The sequence below is a fragment of the Theropithecus gelada genome, chromosome 11 (genome assembly GCF_003255815.1).
Source record: "Theropithecus gelada isolate Dixy chromosome 11, Tgel_1.0, whole genome shotgun sequence".
In the NCBI taxonomy this organism is placed as follows: domain Eukaryota; kingdom Metazoa; phylum Chordata; class Mammalia; order Primates; family Cercopithecidae; genus Theropithecus; species Theropithecus gelada.
Window position 1 is genome coordinate 97,598,452 of NC_037679.1, and position 18,512 is coordinate 97,616,963.

The 18,512-nt window shown below is 46.7% G+C and overlaps 1 protein-coding gene across 4 annotated transcripts in view; it reads left to right on the forward strand.

Moving 5' to 3' along the window:
• The first annotated feature begins 12,741 nt into the window (after window positions 1–12,741).
• Window positions 12,742–18,512, forward strand: part of LPCAT3 (lysophosphatidylcholine acyltransferase 3) — a 42,225-nt gene continuing 36,454 nt past the window's right edge. For 3 of the 4 annotated variants that reach the window (XM_025403803.1, XM_025403804.1, XM_025403805.1), the window contains exon 1: window positions 12,742–13,398. In XM_025403803.1, the coding sequence (XP_025259588.1) occupies window positions 13,248–13,398 (151 nt within the window). In that variant the 5' untranslated portion in view covers window positions 12,742–13,247. The remainder of the gene's footprint in view (window positions 13,399–18,512) is intronic. The other variant, XM_025403806.1, reaches the window with a different exon arrangement.

An 18,512-nucleotide genomic window follows, 5' to 3' on the forward strand; every position in this document is an offset into this window, starting at 1 on the left:
ATTTTGTTAAACCATAGCATTTACTGACAAATAATAATAGTGACAATAATAGTGAAAAATCATTGAAATTCCTAAGACAAACTGGTTGCTGCAATAGCTGCTCTGTCGGGTTTAGATGATGTTCCTCCACAGAATCCATGCTTGAATCTGTGGTGTACAGTTTTTAGGTGTTTCATTCAATCAGTCCCAGTGGTATTTTGTCTTTCAGCCTTTGCACTCCAGTTATACTTTCTCTTGCACTTGGCAGGGTAGTCATATTTGTCACAGGTAGACTTCTGAAGGTGATAGGCCTCAGAGCCACAACAGTGGCACAACGTGTGTGTCTTATTGCAATGCTTTCAAAAAAATGGCATTCCCTTCATCATCTCACTTCTGCAGACTAGACCAAAGAGACTGGAGACCTTGTCTCTTAAAAAATTTAAAAATATAAGTTATGTCCACTGAGAGTACTTTCCTTCATCACTGTCCTTCAGAGATGTCACAGAAAGGGGTTGTAGAGCTGCAGCACTCTTGGGTGGTGCATACATTCGTGCAGAACCAGGCCTAAGTCTTCTCTTCTGTCAACTGATCACAGGCAACTCCCCACGAAGTCACAGGGGCAATCTGGGAGACAAACGTACTGTAGCAGTGATGGTGGCATTGGCCTGTCTGGAGCAGCCACTGTGGTAATGCTAGCTGCAGTGGGAAAGGTGAGTCCAGGGCTGCGCACTCTGTGGAGCCAGTGGGGGCTAGGAACAGGCAGGAGCCCCATCCCCTACTGAGTTGGCAGGGCAGGAGCCCTGGACTCTTGGGTGCAGCTACAGCCACCCAGCCATGGCTCTGGACCAGGGCATCCCTGTGCTCTCAGGGGGCCAGGAGGCCACCCTGCTCCTGCAGGCTCAGAAGTGTCTGCTCTTGCTCTCTGGCCTCTCCCCTCTCCCAGCACACACCCCGATTTTGGAGCAAAGTTGAAGCTGAGCCCAGTGCTGTCACAACCCAGCGGGTGTGCACATGCTCAGGGCACCACCGACATGCCAACCCCCTGCTGCCTCAGTTCTCTCCAGACTTTAGGCACCAGTGAGCACAGGAGGGAGATCAAGGGTGGGGGGCGCCAAGGGAAGCTTGGCACAGGCCTCCAGGCACCCTTTGGTACAAACAGCCTGGGTGCCATGCGTGGCATGTTTATGGTGGCAGGAGGCAGACAGGCTCCTGGGTGAAAAGGGGTGGGTCTCTGTTGAAACCCCACCTTCAGGCCAGGGATGTCCTGAAGCCTAGGGACCAGGCTGCCAGGTCTGGGTGGAGTCCATGGCCTGGAGTGAAAACTTATGGTGCTTTTTCCAGGCCCACCCATAACCACCCATGGACAAATCAGCACATATTTCCTCCCTTCTGAGCCCATAAAAACCCTGGACTCAGCCAGATGTGAACAGGTGTTGGAACTACCAGCTGCAGAAAGGGGCTACCCACTACAGGTCTCCTCTCTGCTGAGAGCTGGACAGCCGTTGGGTCAACCTACCTGCAGAAAGGAGCTACCCACTATAGGTCTCCTCTCCACTGCGAACTGGACACTCTCATCAGGATGACCCACCTTGGAAAGGAGCTACCCACTACAGGTCTCCTGAGAGCTGTTCTATCACTCAGTGAAGCTCCTCTCCACCTTGCTCACCCTCCAGTTGTCTGCATACCTCATTTTTTGTGGACCAAGAACTTAGGATCTGCTGAATGGTGGGACTGAAAGGGCTGTAACACAAATAGGCCTGAAACATGGTCCCCTGCTTGCCACATTGTGGGTGACAAGAAGGAGAGAAGAGCTGTGGGGCCCTCCAGGGAGCCCAGACCTAGGGGCTCCGTGAACCAGGGCTGTGACACCCTCTTTGGGGCTGTACGGTTCCTGGTGTCTCCAAACTAGGCCCCACCATGTTCCCCTTGTCCAGACACATGTGGTATAGCTGGTCCAGCTGCAGCCTTGCATGGAGCCGGCACCTGTGCCAGCACCTGAAGCTGCCACCTGCCCCGCCACAGCAACCTGCATGCCTGACTGTGTGCAGTGGCTAGACCCCACACTCACTCACTCACACACCCCTTGCCACTCTGCACCTGGCTCACCCTTGGCAGGTGTGGGATCTGGGCCAGTAGCGTGAGCTGACCACAGCCTGCCAGGCCAAGTGGGCAGAACAAGCCCAGTAGGCATGAGCAATACTCGGGCAGAAGGCACCACCGGCCACAGAGGTTTCCAGTGGGCAAAGTGACACCCCAAGGATCCCGTGACAACAGGAGTCGGGACAGTGGACATTTGGGCCACTTCTTTTTTTTTTTTTTTTTTTTTGAGACAGAGTTTCGCTCTTGTTCCCCAGGCTGGAGTGCAATGGTGCGATCTCCACTCACCACAACCTCCGCCTCCTGGGTTCAAGCGATTCTCCTGCCTCAGTCTCCCGAATAGCTGGGATTACAGGCATGCGCCACCATGCCCAGCTAATTTTGTATTTTTAGTAGAGATGGGGTTTCTCCATGTTGGTCAGGCTGGTCTCGAACTCCCAACGTCAGGTGATCCACCCACCTCAGCCTCCCAAAATGCTGAGATTACAGGCGTGAGCCACCGCACCCAGCCTGCCACTTCTTCATGTAACTTACTTGTGCCTTCATAGCCTGCTCAGCCCAACTGAAGTATATACCACTTCCATTTGATGATGGAGTTCTGCTGCGTATGCCCAACTTTATGGCTTGGTGGGTCAGATAACACTCAGCTCATGCTGGGCAGCTCAGGTTGCATAGTAACTTGGCGGCCCATGGTTAAGTGTTCAGTCTCTATGGAGACTCAGTATCAGGCTAAGAGCTGTTTCTTTTTCTTTTTCTTTTTTTTCCTGCAGTTTAAATTCAATAAGAGGCCGGGTACAGTGGCTCACGCCTGTAATTCCAGCACTTTGGGAGGCTGAGGTGGGCAGATCATGAGGTCAGGAGATCAAGACCATCCTGGCTAACATGGTGAAACCCCATCTCTACTAAAAACACACACACAAAAAATTAGCCGGGCTTGGTGGTGGGCACCTGCAGTCCCAGCTACTCGGGAGGCTGAGGCAGGAGAATGGCATGAACCCGGGAGGCGGAGCTTGCAGTGAGCCAAGATCACGCCACTGTGCTCCAGCCTGAGTGACAGAGCGAGACTCTGTCTCAAAAAAAAAAAAAAAAAAAAAATTAACCGAGCATGGTGGTGCATGCCTGTAGTCCCAGCTCCTCAGTTGGGGGCTGAGGCAGGAGGATCACCTATACCTTGGGAGGTCGAGGTTGCAGTGAACCATGATCGTGCCACTGCACTGTAGCCTGGATGACAGAGTGAGACTCTGTATAAAAAAAAAAAAAAAAAAAAAAAGCCTAGTAATTATCCACCAAGGCTGGCAGGGCTTTGCTCCAAATCCTAAGGAACAAAGCTCCAAACAATATCCCTTTCTCCACTGACACTTCAAGCATCACTGGGTCTGCTAGATCACATGGCCCAAGTGATAGAGCAGCTTGCTCAGCAGCCTGGACCTGTTGCAAAGCCTTCTCTTGTTCTGGCCCCTCTAAAAGCTAGCAGCTTTTTGGGTCAGTAAATGGGCTGGAGTAACACACTCAAATGAGGAATACGTTACCTCCAAGATCCAAAGAAGATCACTAGGTGTTGTGCCTCTTTTGGTTGTAGAAGGGGCCAGATGCAACAACTTATCCCTCACTATAGAAGGGATATCTCAACATGACCCACACCATTGGACCCCTACAAATTTCACTAAAGTGGAGATCCTTAAATTTTTGTCAGATTTATTTCCCACTCTCTGATACACAAATTTCTTATGAATAAGTCTAGAATAGGTTGGGCACGGTGGCTCAGGCCTGTAATCCCAGCACTTTGGGAGGCCGAGGCGGGTGGATCACAAGGTCAGGAGTTCAAGATCAGTCTAGCCAATATGGTGAAACCCCGTATCTACTAAAAATACAAAAATTAACCGGGTGTGGTGGTGCATGCCTGTCCCAGTTACTCAGCAGGCTGAGGCAGAAGAATCGCTTAAACCAGGGAGGCAGAGGTTGCAGTGAGCTAAGATCATACCATTGCACTCCAGCCTGGGTGACAAAGCGAGACTCTGTCTCAAAAAAAAAAAAGTCTAGAATAGTTGCCACTTCTTGTTCACTAGGTCTGATCAGCATAATGTCATCAGTGTAATTGATTGCAATTGCCAATCAATGTGATATCTTGTGGAAGGGAAAGGCAATCAAGATCCCAGAAAACTAAATTATGACATAGAGCTGGGGCGTTGGACAGGCATGGTGGCTTATGCCTATAACCCTAGCACTTTGGGAGTCTGAGCAAGGAGGATCACTTGAGCCCAGGAGTTCAAGACCAGACTGGGCAATATAATGAGACCCCATCTCTACAAAAATAAAAATTAGCCAGGCATGGTGGTGCATGGTAGTGTGTGCCTATAGTCCCAGTTACTCAAGAGGCTGAGGTGGGAGGATCACTTAAGCCCAGGAGGTCAAGACTACAGTGAACCATGATTGTATCACTCCAATCACGGAGAACCATGATTGTACTCCAGCCTGGGTGACAGAGCAAGACCCTGCCTCAAAAACAAAAACAAAACAAAAGCGAGCTGGAGAGTTGATATACCTCTAAGGTAGGACAGTGAAGGTTTATTTCTGGCTTTGCTGGCTGAAATCAAACTGCTTCCGGTAATTTTTGCTAACAGATATCAAGAAAAAAAGCGGCCAGGCACGGTGGTTCACACCTGTAATCCCAGCACTTTGGGAGGCCGAGGCGAGCGGATCACCTGAGGTCGGGAGTTCGAGACCAGCCTGACCAACATGGAGGAACCCCCATCTCTACTAAAAATACAAAATTAGCCGGGCATGATGGCGCATGCCTGTAATCCCAGCTACTCAGGAGGCTGAGGCCAGAAAATCGCTTGAACCTGTGAGGCAGAGGTTACAGTGAGCTGAGATCGCGCCATTGCACTCCATTCTGGCCAACAAGAGCGAAATTCCATCTCAAAAAAAAAAGATGCCAAGTCCAGGAATGAAAGCTATTCAACTCCTCAAGGCCCAGAGGCTACGGCAGAAGAGGTGGGCACATGAGATGGTAAGGGCTGATTTTGAAAGATAAAATAAGTTCAGTTTCTCTATAAATTAATCATTAATGTCAAAGGCACACTGATGCAAGACCAGCATATGGGCCCCTGTGTCAGATGACCAAGGTTTTCTTGAAGCAGTCACTGACTCCTCAATAAAAGTTATGAAGGTTATAAAAGGCTTATGGAAGTTATATTTTATGGTCAAGATTAAAATTTTATAGATTATAAAATTTTGAAAAACAAATGTAATTGGCTTCATGCTGTTTTTATTAAGGCTTGTTGTTTGGAAAATTGTCTCCCCTCTCAAAGAATGAAGATTTTTACCTTTTTTTCTGAAATCTTTCAGTTATCACTTCGGTTAAATGAATGACTTATTTTACAATGACCTGTGATCCTATTTTGTGATATCAAGTGTTGAAACCTTTGATACTTGACAAACTTTCCAAAATCAGATTATAAATTATGTCTTTTTCTGACCTAATTATTCCTTTAAGATATTAGGTTCCCTAAATTCTAAAAATGACATAATTTGGCTTATTTGTTACAAAAATTATACAAGAAGCATTGTCAAATATAAAATGGTGGTGGTTTTCTCTGGACTGTATTTGTATAAATATGATGTCGGTATGTGTTCCACAGTTATGGGAAACTCCTGTAATTCTGATATGACTTAGTGTACATTATCAGTAATAATCAAAATTGTTATGTTAAAATTGTTGTGTACCACAGAAGTAACAAATTTCCTTGCCAATGTGTCTTTGACGATGGCTGCCCTAAAACTTTTTGTCATCCATGGACAATGGTTGTAATGTTTTGATCCTCTTTAGAAGGTGGATTTATAATCAGCTATAAAAGTCTAACAGGTGCTCTTGAATGCAGGTTTTTTATAACTTTGGAGATTGCGACACTGGAATAGAGGAAAAACTTTCCCCTATAGGACTAATAGGCTAAAATGTTCATGAATATCAAGCAGAACAGGAATTAACTGAATGGACTGAACTCATCTTTCTGACTTTTTGTTTAAAACATTGCTGATCCTGGCCAGGCATGGTGGCTCTTACCCATAATCCCAGCACTTCAGGAGGCTGAGTCAGGTGGATCACCTGAGGTCAGGAGTTTAAGACCAGCCTGGCCAACATAGTGAAACCCCCATCTCTACTGAAAATGCAAAAATTAGCCAGGCGTGGTGGCAGGTGCCTGTAATCCCAGCTACTTGGGAGGCTGAGGCAGAAGAATTGCTTGAACCCAGGAGGCGGAGGTTGCAGTGAGCTGAGATTGCGCCACTGCACTCCAGCCTGTGTGACAGAGTGAGACTGTATCAAAAAAAAAAAAGAAAGAAAGAAAGAAAAAGAAAAAGAAATGAAAAGGGGGTAAATGTGAAAGGAAAATCTTATGGCTCCAATACTAAACTAATGAGAAAAGTCAAGCTGGGAACTGTTCAGGGCAAACCTGCCTCCCATTCTATTCAAAGCCATTCCTCCGCTCATGGAGATAGATGCATATCTGATGGCCTCTTTTGGAAAGGCTTATCATAAACTCAAAAGAATGCAACCATTTGTCTCTTACCTACCTGTGACCTGGAAGCCCTCTCCCTGCTTTGAGCTATCCCCACCTTTCTGGAGAAACCAATGTACTTCTTATATATACTGGTTCTCATGTCTCCCTAAGATGTATAAAACCAAGCTGTGCCCTGACCACGTTGGGCACATGTCATCAGGACTTCCTGAGGCTGTGTCAAGGGTTCGCATCCTCAACCTTAGCAAAATAAATTTTCTAAATTAACTGAGACCACCTCAGATATTTGGGGTTCACACAGCCATGCCCAGCTGTTTTGCGTTATTTATTTATTTTGATACGGAGTCTCGCTCTGTCGCTTAGGCTGGAGTGCAATGGTGTGATCTTGGCTCACTGCAACCACTGCCTCCCGGGTTCAAACGATTCTTCTGCCTCAGCCTCCCAAGTAGCTGGGACTACAGGTGCCTGCCATCATGCCTGGCTAGGTTTTTTGGGTTTTTTTTTTTTTTTTGTATTTTTGTAGAGAAGGGATTTCACCATGTTGGTCAGGCTGGTCTTGAACTCTTGACCTCAGGTGATCCACCCAACTCGGCCCTCCAAAGTGCCGATCACAGGCATGAGTCACTACACCCGGCCCTGTTTTGTTCTTTTAATTTTTGTAGAGAGAGAGTCTCACTATGCTCCCCAGGCTACTCTTGAACTCCTAGCCTCAAGCTCTTCTCCACCTGGACTTCACAAAGTGCTGGGATAACAGGCATCATCCTCCATGCCCAGCCACAAATTTATTTCCTACAATAATGGTGAAAGACATGTCTTCTGGATCCTTCCAGTGTGGGTGAATAGTTCTTAAATGACAATCCCTCTAAATTTTCAATCTTCCTAAGCCTTTGAGTATCTTCCTCTACATTAAACCAAGGCAGGTTTGGAATTTCTGATTTACTCATTATGACCCACCTTTGATCCATGTCTCAGCCAAATAGCTAGACAAATTGTTAGAGCTCTTCCTAACTCTCTGAGTTGCAATATTAAATGTAGAACCTCTATTTAGTAAGACCATATAAATAAATTTGGCCAGATCCAGTTTTATGTTCCTTCCATTATCCCATGCCTTCGATATCCATTCCCATACATGTTCCCAAAATTTTTGTCTGTATAAATTAGACATCTTAAGCTATTCTTTTGGAGTGTCGCACACTTCCTCATGGGTCACACTTTGTCCCTCACCTTAGGGGCCCGCTGGGATTTGAGTCTAGTTACAGGTCTAGAAGCAAAGAGGGTAGGTGGGGAAGGGTCCTGAGGAGCATCAGCTTTGTCCTGCATGGCAACTGCATGGAAACCATTACAGTTTCTTAGGCAATGCAGGGTTAGTCCTCTCAGATGGGATGCTTCCACCAGGGATGGGGAAACCTCTTTCACTGGCAAAGAAGATCCATCAGAATTTAGGGGCTCAATGTCCCCAGCTTCCTCAGGGTGATGAGGTTCATAAATATAAAAAAGAGGGCTTTATTTATCATAAAGGGTTGTAAGTCTACAGGGTGGCCATTCTGATAGGCCAAAAAGCATAGCCTCCAGCCAGAAGCCAGAAACAGACACTTCAAGGGAGGGCCAAAGGGAAGAGAAATTTATGCTGAGTGGGATGGCCAAATGTACGTATTTAGTATGTTATAGGAGTGATGAGTTTTACGAAAGGATAAACATACTCATGTGCAATTGAGCTTCATGCTTCTCCACGGGCCCCATGTTGAAAAATGTGGCATTAGGATGATCTAAGGGCAGAGTTTTTGGCCCTCTGGCATCAAAAGGTGAAGCAGAGAACATGAAAACCCTCACTGCACTCTCTGTAGACTGGTCAGAACCACTTTGTATTCAAAGCTCTCTTATCAGACATAAAAGGAGGGGACAATATGAGACAGTTGGTTGATATCACTGGTAGAGTCTTTTGAAAGAGCTAGTTTCTGTTTAGCCCTTAGGTTAGAAAACCTAAACGGGTTAAGGAGGGAGGGGTGAGCATAAGGAGGCATACCTGGCCTCATCCCATCACGACCAAGAACTCAGTTTTCAAGGTTACTCTGGGGTCCGCTTTGCCAGGAGAGGGTCCATTCGGTCAGTTAGTGGGGGCTTCAAATTTTACTTTAGTTTACAAGGGTATAGCCTATTGCTCCTCGGCTAAAAACTTGCACAGCATGTTATTATAATGAATATTGTGTATTACAATTATAATACAATTATAATGATAACTATTTGTGTGTATCTAAACACATCTAAACATAGAAAAGGTACAGTAAAAATATGGTATAAAAGATTTAAAAGGCCGGGCGCGGTGGCTCACGCCTGTAATCCCAGCACCTCGGGAGGCGGGCGGATCACCTGAGGTCGGGAGTTCGAGACAAGCCTGAACAACATGGAGAAACCATCTCTACTAAAAATACAAAATTAGCCACGCGTGGTGGCGCATGCCTGTAATCCCAGCTACTCGGGAGGCTGAGGCAGGAGAATCACTTGAACCCAGGAGGCGGAGGTTGCAGTGAGCCGAGATCATGCCATTGCACTCCAGCCTGGGCAACAAGAGCGAAACTCCGTCTGAATAAAAATAAAAAATAAAATAAAATAAATTTAAAAATGGTACACTTGGATAGGCCATTTACCTGAATGGAGCTTGCAGGACTCACAGTTGTTCTGGGTGACTCGTGAGTGTGAAGAGTGTGAGAATGAATGTGAGGGCCTAGGACACTGCCATACATTACCCTGTGTGATTGCCCAGTGGGCCTCTTCCTGCCCGCTGCACACACAAAATCAATTCACTGAGACCATGGCATTGCATTAGAGGAAGAGTTTAATTGATGCAAGGCTGACCATGCCACACGGTACATGAAGCTATTACTCAAATCAATCTCCCTGAAAATCTAGAGGCTAGGATTTTTCAAAGACAGTTTGGTGGGCAGGGGCCTACGGTATAAGTGCTGCTGGTTTGTTGGGGATGCAATCAGAGTGGTATGGCAAATGATCCTCATGCCCTGACTCCACCTCTGGATGGGGTCCATAGGACTGGTTGAGTCATGAGTCCAGCTGGCGTTTGCAGAAATGCCAAAATCTGAAAAGACATCCTAAAAGGTCAACCTTAAATTCTACCACATGATGTTATCTAGATGCGTAACTGGGGAAGTTGCAAATCTGGTGACCTCCTGAACAATGGTTGGGAATCACTTAATTATGCCTACGTTTTAGCAGAATTCAGGCCCCTTTCATAAGCTTAACCTGGTGGCCTTTCACTAGTTTTACAAAGGTGGCTTAGTTTGGGGACGGGCTATTATCCCTGCTTTAAGGTTAACTATAAACTACATTTCTCCCAAAGTCAGTTTGGTTTATGCCCAGGAATGACCAAAGATAGCTTGGAGGTTAAAAGCATGAGGGAGGTTGGGCATAGTGCTCACACGTGTTAATCACAGCACTTGGGGAGGCTGAGGCAGGCAGATCACTTGAGGCCAGGAGTTCAAGGCTAGCCTGACCAACATGGCGAAACCCCATCTCTACTAAAAATATAAAAATTAGTTGGGCATGGTGGTGCATGCCTGTAATCCCAGCTTCTTGGGAGGCTGAGGCACAAGAATTGCTTGAACCTGGGAGGCAGAGGTTGCAGTGAGCTAAGACCATGCTCCTGCACTCCAGCCTGGGTGACATAGCAAGACTGTCTCAAAAAAAGCAAGATGAAGTCAACTATATCAGATTTCTCTTACTGTCATAATTTTGTAAAGGCAGTTTAGTTGGACTCTATAAATACTATATGTTTAGGCTTTACTGAAGTTATAAATACATATATAATTTTCTTTCTTTTTTTTCTTTTTTTTTGAGACGGAGTCTTGCTCTGTCACACAGGCTGGAGTACAATGGCACAATCTCAGCTCACTGCAACCTCCACCTCCCAGGTTTAAGCAGTTCTCCTGCCTCAGCCTCCCAAGTAGCTGGGATTACAGGCACCCACCACTGCGTTTGGCTAATTTTTGTATTTTTAGTAGAGTCGGGGTTTCATCATGTTGGCTGAGCTGGTTTCGAACTCCTGATCTCAGGTGATCCGCCTGCCTCAGCCTCCCAAAATGCTGAGATTACAGGGGTGAGCCACCATGCCCAGCTTTTTTTCTGAGACACAGTTTTGTTCTTGTTGCCCAGGCTGGAGTGCAATGGCACGGTCTCGGCTTACACCTCCCGGGTTCAAGTGATTCTCGTGCCTCAGCCTGCCAAGTAGCTGGGATTGCAGGCGCCCAACACCACGCCTGACTAATTTTTTTGTATTTTTAGTAGAGACAGGGTTTCACCATGTTGGCCAAGCTGGCCTCTAACTCCTGACCTCAGGTGATCCACCCACCTCGGCCTCCCAAAGTGCTGGGATTACAGGCGTGAGCCACTGCGCCTGGCCTATATATATAATTTTTGGTTTCTTTGCAAGACAGAGTCTCGCTCTGTCTCTGAGGTTGGAGTGTAGTGTCATGATCACGGCTCACTACAGCCTCAACCTCCCAGGCTCAAAGTGATCCTCCCACCTTAGCTTCCTGAGTAGCTGGGACTACAGGCACGTGCCACCATGCCCATCTAAAATTTTTTTTTTGTAGAGACAGGGTCTGTCTATGTTGCCCAGGCTGGTCTCCAACTCCCGGGCTCAAGCAATCTTCCTGCCTCAATCTCCCTAAGTGCTAGGATTACAGGCATGAACCACTGTGCCTGGCCAATATAAGGCATGCAAAACTATACTAATTTTCCTTTCTGGATATATGCTGTATGTAAAGTATTAAAATAGGCATGGGATTGATAAATACCAAAGTCAGCAAAGTGGTGACCTCTGAGAAAAGAAAGCGAGAAATGCCCTCAGGAAGGGATATACCAGCTTTTCAAATGTATAGGCGATTTTTTTTCTTAACCTGGGGAAGTTATATTATCCTCTACTTTTCTGTGTGAATGAAATATTTCGTTTTTTAAAATTTTGCCCAAAAAGGGAGTAGGAGTAGGAAATTTGACAGATCTTTGTTTAAATTCTGTCTGCCGCTTACTTGTAAAGGAACTTACCCGGGTTCTTAATTTTTCCAAGCCTCTGTAAGAGGACATCATCATAATAAACATTCTATTGCACAGTCAAAGCAAGCGAAATAATACGGATAAAAGTGCTTTATAAAGTGCAAATGCTGTAAAAGTATAAGCTGTAATTTTACAAGAATGCGCCACAAATTATTGTAACTAAGAGTTATTGCAAGAAACTCGTAGTATTCCTTTGTTACATACTCTCACAGAACCTTGCTTGACCTTTTCCTTCAGAGCACTTACCTTCACTTGCAATAACACGTTCATTGATGCTATTATTTGTGCATCCTCCCACTCCGTGGTTCTGGGCTCCTGATTCTATTCCCAAGCCCAGCACAGTCCCTGGCACATGGTAAGTGCTGGACAGATTTTTTTTCTTTTTCTTTTTCTTTTTTGAGACAGAGTCTCGCTCTGTCGCCCAGGCTGGAGTGCAGTGGCGCGATCTCGGCTCACTACAAGCTCTGCCTCCCGGGTTCACGCCATTCTCGTGCCTCAGCCTCCCGCGTAGCTGGGACTACAGGCGCCCGCCACCACGCCCGGCTAATGTTTTGCATTTTTAGTAGAGACAGGGTTTCACCGTGTTAGCCAGGATGGTCTCGATCTCCTAACCTCGTGATCCGCCCGCCTCCGCCTCTCAAAGTTTTGGGATTACAGGCTTGAGCCACTGTGCCCGCCCTTGGGCGTAATCTTAACAGGATTACCTGTAGGAAGTGAGAATGGAAAGCAGGACCTGGAGATAGGACTCTGCTGTTTTACATTACTATACTGTTAGAACTTTTATCATAAACATGTATTAGTGCAAAACTATTTGAATTTTTAATTAAAATAATAAGTGTTAAATATGCATATCTTAATTTCATCGCCTCTCGGGGGAAGATCACGTTTTACTACACGAAATTGCATGGAAAAGGGATACATGAAATAAAAGGAGCAATGACTGCTCCTGGGGCACTGGGCTTTCCACTGAACCTCGGGGAGTGAAGGCGACTTTAACAACCTAAGAATTTAAGAATGGGCCGGGAGGGGCCATTAGGGGGCGCGCGCGAGGCGGCGCGGGCGTTCCCGCCTCCCAGTTACATGCCCCAGTAACCTCAGCGCCGGCGACCGGGAGTAACCTCGCGCGCGGGCTGTCCCCCCGCGCCCAGACTCTCGCCTGCTCCCGCCTCAGCCAATGGGAAGGCAGCGAACGGGCCGGCCGGTTGCTCGCCCGGGAGGACTCCTCCCGGGAGCACTTCGAACGGAGTTGAACGGTCGCCGGGCCACGGGCTCAGACCTTTCCAATGGCAGCTCTGGGTCCCGACGCCAAGCCCCGCCCAGCCCTAGGCCTCCACCGTGTGCATTCTCGGCAGGAGTCACCTTTGCCTTACAAACCTTCAGACCCGCCCTCTTCCTACCTTGCCGCTCTAGGCCCCGCCCTCTGCGCGGGTCGGCCAATAACGGGGTGAGCTGGCGCCGCGGGGCGGGCCTCTAGCCAATGCGCACGCCGTGGGCGGGCCCCGAGCCGGAATTGGGGGTGAAGCGATAGCGTTTTGCCTGCATTCGGGGCGCGCGGAGCTGGGGGGTCCCTGTGGGGCGCCCGGAGTTAAGATGGCGTCCTCAGCGGAGGGGGACGAGGGGACTGTGGTGGCGCTGGCGGGGGTTCTGCAGTCGGGTTTCCAGGAGCTGAGCCTTAACAAGTTGGCGACGTCCCTGGGCGCGTCAGAACAGGCGCTGCGGCTGATCATCTCCATCTTCCTGGGTAAGGACCCTCCTGCCTCCCTCCGCCCCTCGCGGAGTCCCCGGGGAGTAGGGGAGGAATGGGGACAGGACCGCCCTCTCTTCCCGGAGCCACCCGGGAGGGCTGTGCCGGGTGCGGGTGTGAATCTTGAAGCACACCAACAGCTATTGAGGGAAGACAGAAGTCCTGTCTCGAGTCTGGGGAGCTGTGCCCTCTGAACCTCTTCACCTTTCTCTTCAACCCCTGCCATGCCCTCTGGCCCCTCAGTCGGGCCCCCGCCCTCTTGTGCCAGGCTCTACCCGTGCTCCCACGACCTGTCTTTGTCGCTCTGTTGAGTTCCACTGTCTGGCCATGTGTCCTGCTCTGTCATTAATAACCACCCCGCACACGCGCGCATCTTATCGGTAGGCATAGGGCCCCTAACTTAGGAATTTTAGCCCTTTCGTCCTTTTCAGCCCCATATTCCATATTTCATATTCTTAGTGTCTGTTTTGTTTATTGCCAGCTTGTATTATACTTTCGTCTCTTTTCTGTCGCGTTCCTACTATTTTCTTCTTATGCCATGTTGCTTTTTTTTATTTTCCAAGCCACCTACCTGTCATTTACCCTGGAATATCATTTTAATGCTGGACTTGGGAAACAGGACTAACAACCTCCTTAAAATCGATCCATACTATTCCAAGCATTTATTACACGTGTAGTTCAAAGGATGTGGTGTATCTGAATTTATGCCACAACAAGCTGTATTACAACTGGTTTATAGGCTTTTTTACCGCATCCTCACTCCATGGTTTAATACATGGAGGCAGCATAGTACAATGGAAAAAAGTATGGGCTTTGAAGGCAAACAAATCACACCCAGCCTTGTTGCTGCTCAGAAACTGAAGGACCCTAGGCAGGCCACAAAACCCTCTGGGGCCTAATTTCCTTATCTATGAAATGAGGACAACAGTGCTTACCACATAGGATTGCTATAAAGTCCTGTAGAAAGGCCAAGATTGGGAAGTACCTGTACATCTATATACATAAAATTTAAGCAGTTGGAACATTCTATGAAGGTTATGGAACTTTAGGAGAGGGTGGGTGGGAAGGATTAAGCAAAAGCTGTAAGTGGTGATTAGGAAACAGGACTGGGGCTAGAGCAGAGGGTTAGAGGTCTGAACCATGAGAAGTTTGAGATAAAGTTGGGCAGGAAAAGCCTTAAATGCCAGAGAGAAGTTTGGCATTTATCCAGTAGAAGCACTGACATATAATATCACCAGAGGGTGTTAACCCAATCTAGATAATGGGATAGGCATTAATTCATATTTAAACAACCTAGCCTAATAGCATTGTTATTTGCCTATTACATATCAAACCAAGATCTTCCTTTCTTCCAAATAAAGATCACCTTTTTCTTCCTCTGTAGAATTGTAAGATAGATTTTAAAGATGGAATGGAACTGGGGTTGTGCAATCTGCTCAGTGTCACCTAGACATCACCCAAATTTATCAGCACCCCAGTCTAGGGTTATTTGCACTACACTAGCTTTGAACTTCCTACTCTTTCATCCTTGTTTCTGACCCAGTTATTTGTTGACGTTGTAATTGGCGACTAGTGTTTACATTTGACAGGACGCAGTGGCTTATGCTTATAATCTCAACACTTTGGGAGGCCGAGGTGGGAGAGTCACTTGAGGCCAGCCTGGGCAACATTTTATTTGTCTCTGCAAAAAAATAAAAAAAAATTAGGCCAGGTGCAGGTGCCGGGGCTCATGCCTATAATCCCGGCATTTTGGGAGGCCAAGGCGGGCAGATCGCTTGAGGTCAGGAGTTTGAGACCAGCCTGGCCAACATGGTGAAACCCCGTCTCTACTAAAAATACAAAAATTAGCTGGGCGTGATGGTGGGCACCTGTAATCCCAGTTACTTGGGAGGCTGAGGCAGGAGAATCACTTGAACTCAGGAGGTGGAGGTTGCAGTGAGCCAAGTTAGCACCACTGCACCCCAGCCTGGGTGACACAGCGAGACTCTGTCTCCAAAAAAAAAAAAACTTAATAAAAAAATGAGGTAGGCAGCAGGGCGCAGTGGCTCACGCCTGTAATCCCAGCACTTTGGGAGGCTGAGGCGGACAGATCAGGAGGTCAGGAGATTGAGACCATCCTGGCTAACACGGTGAAACCCCGTCTCTACTAAAAATACAAAAAATTAGCCGGGCGTGGTGGCAGGCACCTGTAGTCCCAGCTGCTGGGGAGGGTGAGGCAGGAGAATGGCGTGAACCCGGGAGGTGGAGCTTGCAGTGAGCTGAGATCGCGCCACTGCACTCCAGCCGGGGCAACAGAGCCAGACTACGTCTCAAAAAAAAAAAAAAATGAGGTAGGCATGGTGGCTTGTGCCATGCCTGTGGTCCCAGCTACTCCCGAGGTTGAGGTGGGAGGATCACTTGGGCCTGGGAGTTTGAGGCTACAGTGAGCCATGGCACCACTGCACTCCAGCCTGAAGGATAGAGCAAGACCCTGTCTCAAAAAAAAAAAATAGTCTTACTATTAGTAATTAGTTAGGAAACTGTTGGTTCTCAACAATAAATTGAGAATGTAACACAAGTAGCAACCAGTTATAAGGGGCAATCTGTTAAATGGAGTTAGGGCTGGAATTAGGACTTGGAATTCAACTTTTGTGTGTTGACATAACCTGCCTGTGCACTCCTGCTGGGCTATTGCTGTGTACTGTCATGGGGCATACAGCTGACTAGGAAATTGTTTTCTCCATATCCCACTCCTTCTCTCATCTTCTCTCATTACCACCAATCCTCAAAGTAATAAACACTTGATGTAATGCATCTACCACACTCCGGAGCCCCCTTGCTCATTCTACCATTTCCCACACCCTCCCTTCCTATCTCACATACACTGTTGCCTTCAGTAACTCATAGTATTTCTCATTTTTAGATCAACTTGGGGCTTCAGCTTGCCTCCTATCAGGTATAGCTCATTCATGTGGACAGGTAGGATTGTATTCCTAGTAGGCATAGGTTAAATACATATATGTAAATATAAATTGATTAAGCTTGCTGTGTGCGTGGTAGGAGTGCATTTTCGTTGTAAATATGTTTCCCTTACAAAAGGTTATTGCCACTTCTGTGTATTGTAACCTAGAAACCAGTAGACTTTCAGCAGTGGAGTTCCTGGTTCTTGAACCCAGCTCTCCCAGGGAACTGGGCTACTAGAGGAAATCCTTGCTGGAGGCACCAAGAAGCCTGTAGTTCAAAATGATTTCCCGTTCACTTTCCTGATTAGATGAATTCAGGTTAAAAACACCTCCCTAAATGCAAATACCCCAAGGGAAGAGTGAGGTATATCATTCACATTTTAAAATATACGTTTTAATCAGATAGTCTAATTACTATTTTCCTAACATCTTTCTTTTGTTACTTCAGTTCTGTGTGCTGATCTTGGGGTGAAATGCAGAGCATTAAAGCACTAGCTTTCAAACCTTTTTGACTAAGACCCATCGTAAGAAATATGTTTTGCATTGTGACCCAGAACACACAGACATGTATATGTATACACGTATTTGAAACAAGTTTCAGGAAAGAATACTTTCCCTTAATAATAACTCACTAAGTTGATTTCATGGCTTATTAATGAGTTACAACAGTTTGAAAAATATTGAGTTAGAGGCTGCAGTTTTTTTTTTTTTTTTTGAGACGGAGTCTCGCTCTGTCACCCACACTGGAGTGCGGTGGCGTGATCTCGGCTCACTGCAGTCTCTGCCTCCCAGGTTCAAGTGATTCTCCTGCCTCAGCCTCACAAGTAGCTGGGACTACATGCACACGCCACCACACCCGGCTAATTTTTGTATTTTTAGAAGAGGCGGGGTTTCACCATGTTGGCTAGGATGGTCTCGATCTCCTGACCTCGTGATCCACCTGCCTCGCAAAGTGTTGGAATTACCAGTGTGAGCCACCACGCCCAGCCGAGGCTCCAATTTTTAATATTCAATACTTCAAAGAAAAAGTAAGTTTACGTGGACTGCTGCACTGGAGTATTTTGAGCAGTCAGAAGACTATAAATGGAGTGTGTTTATGTTTGTGTTGTGTGTATGATTGCAAGGAGTTTGATGGAAGGATCCTGAAGAGGAATTTTGCCATGAGCCCTGGTGCTGGCAAATACTACCAGAAAACATCTCCCCTTCAACAACTGGGATCTCATCACTCCTTAATGTAACTGATACCATGAATTATTCAAATACATTTAGTAACATGCACCTACTACGGTAAAGCAGTATTCTTAACCTTGCAAGGGCAAGAGCTGTGGGTGTAGTATGAGTCATGGAGCCCTGCACTCAAAGGTATTATGGTCTGTTAGGGTACAAGAAATGGGCATAAGTACACTAATGACCCCAATAAATTTTAAGTGCCATAAGAGAGGTACAGAGCTTTATGAGATTTAAAGATGGAACATTTCATTGAAAGATGAGTAAGGTTTCAGCATAATGAGACGGTAAGAGTTAAGGAATAGCATGAGCAGAAGCACTGAGGTGTGAATGTGGCAACACAGCCAAGGAACAAGTAGCCTAGTTAGATTAAAACAGGACTTTAGAGAAGTGATGGAAAATCAGGCTGGAACTGTAGGTTAAAGAGCCTTTAAAGCCAAGGTAAAGAGTTTGTACTCACATAAGTGATAGGGAACACTGGAGATTTTTGAATGGGGAATAATATGACTGGAGCTGTATTTAAAAAGATAATACAGCCTGGGGTGATTTGAAGTCAGCATAGACAAGTAGTAGGCAAACTAAGGAGAAGGAAGTGATCTAGAGAGGAAGTTATAATGGCTTGGAGGCAGGCTGACTGTGCTGAGAGGAGAAAGTAGGGATCTCCTGTGACATATTCTGGGAATACCAGAACCTTTTGAAAGGCAGATTCTGTAGACACTGTCATCCCCACAGCTGCTCATGCCTGAAACCCAAGAATCAGCTTTGTTGCCTTTCTTCACTCCCCGCATCCCAGTCACCCAGTCCTATCAATACAACCTTTAGATTGTGTCTCAGATTCATCTATTCTCCATCACCACAGCCACCAGCCATCTGTCACCAGCACCACCCGAGTAGCCTCCTGACTGGTCTCTAATTCTGTTCTTGCCCCCTCAGTCCACTCTC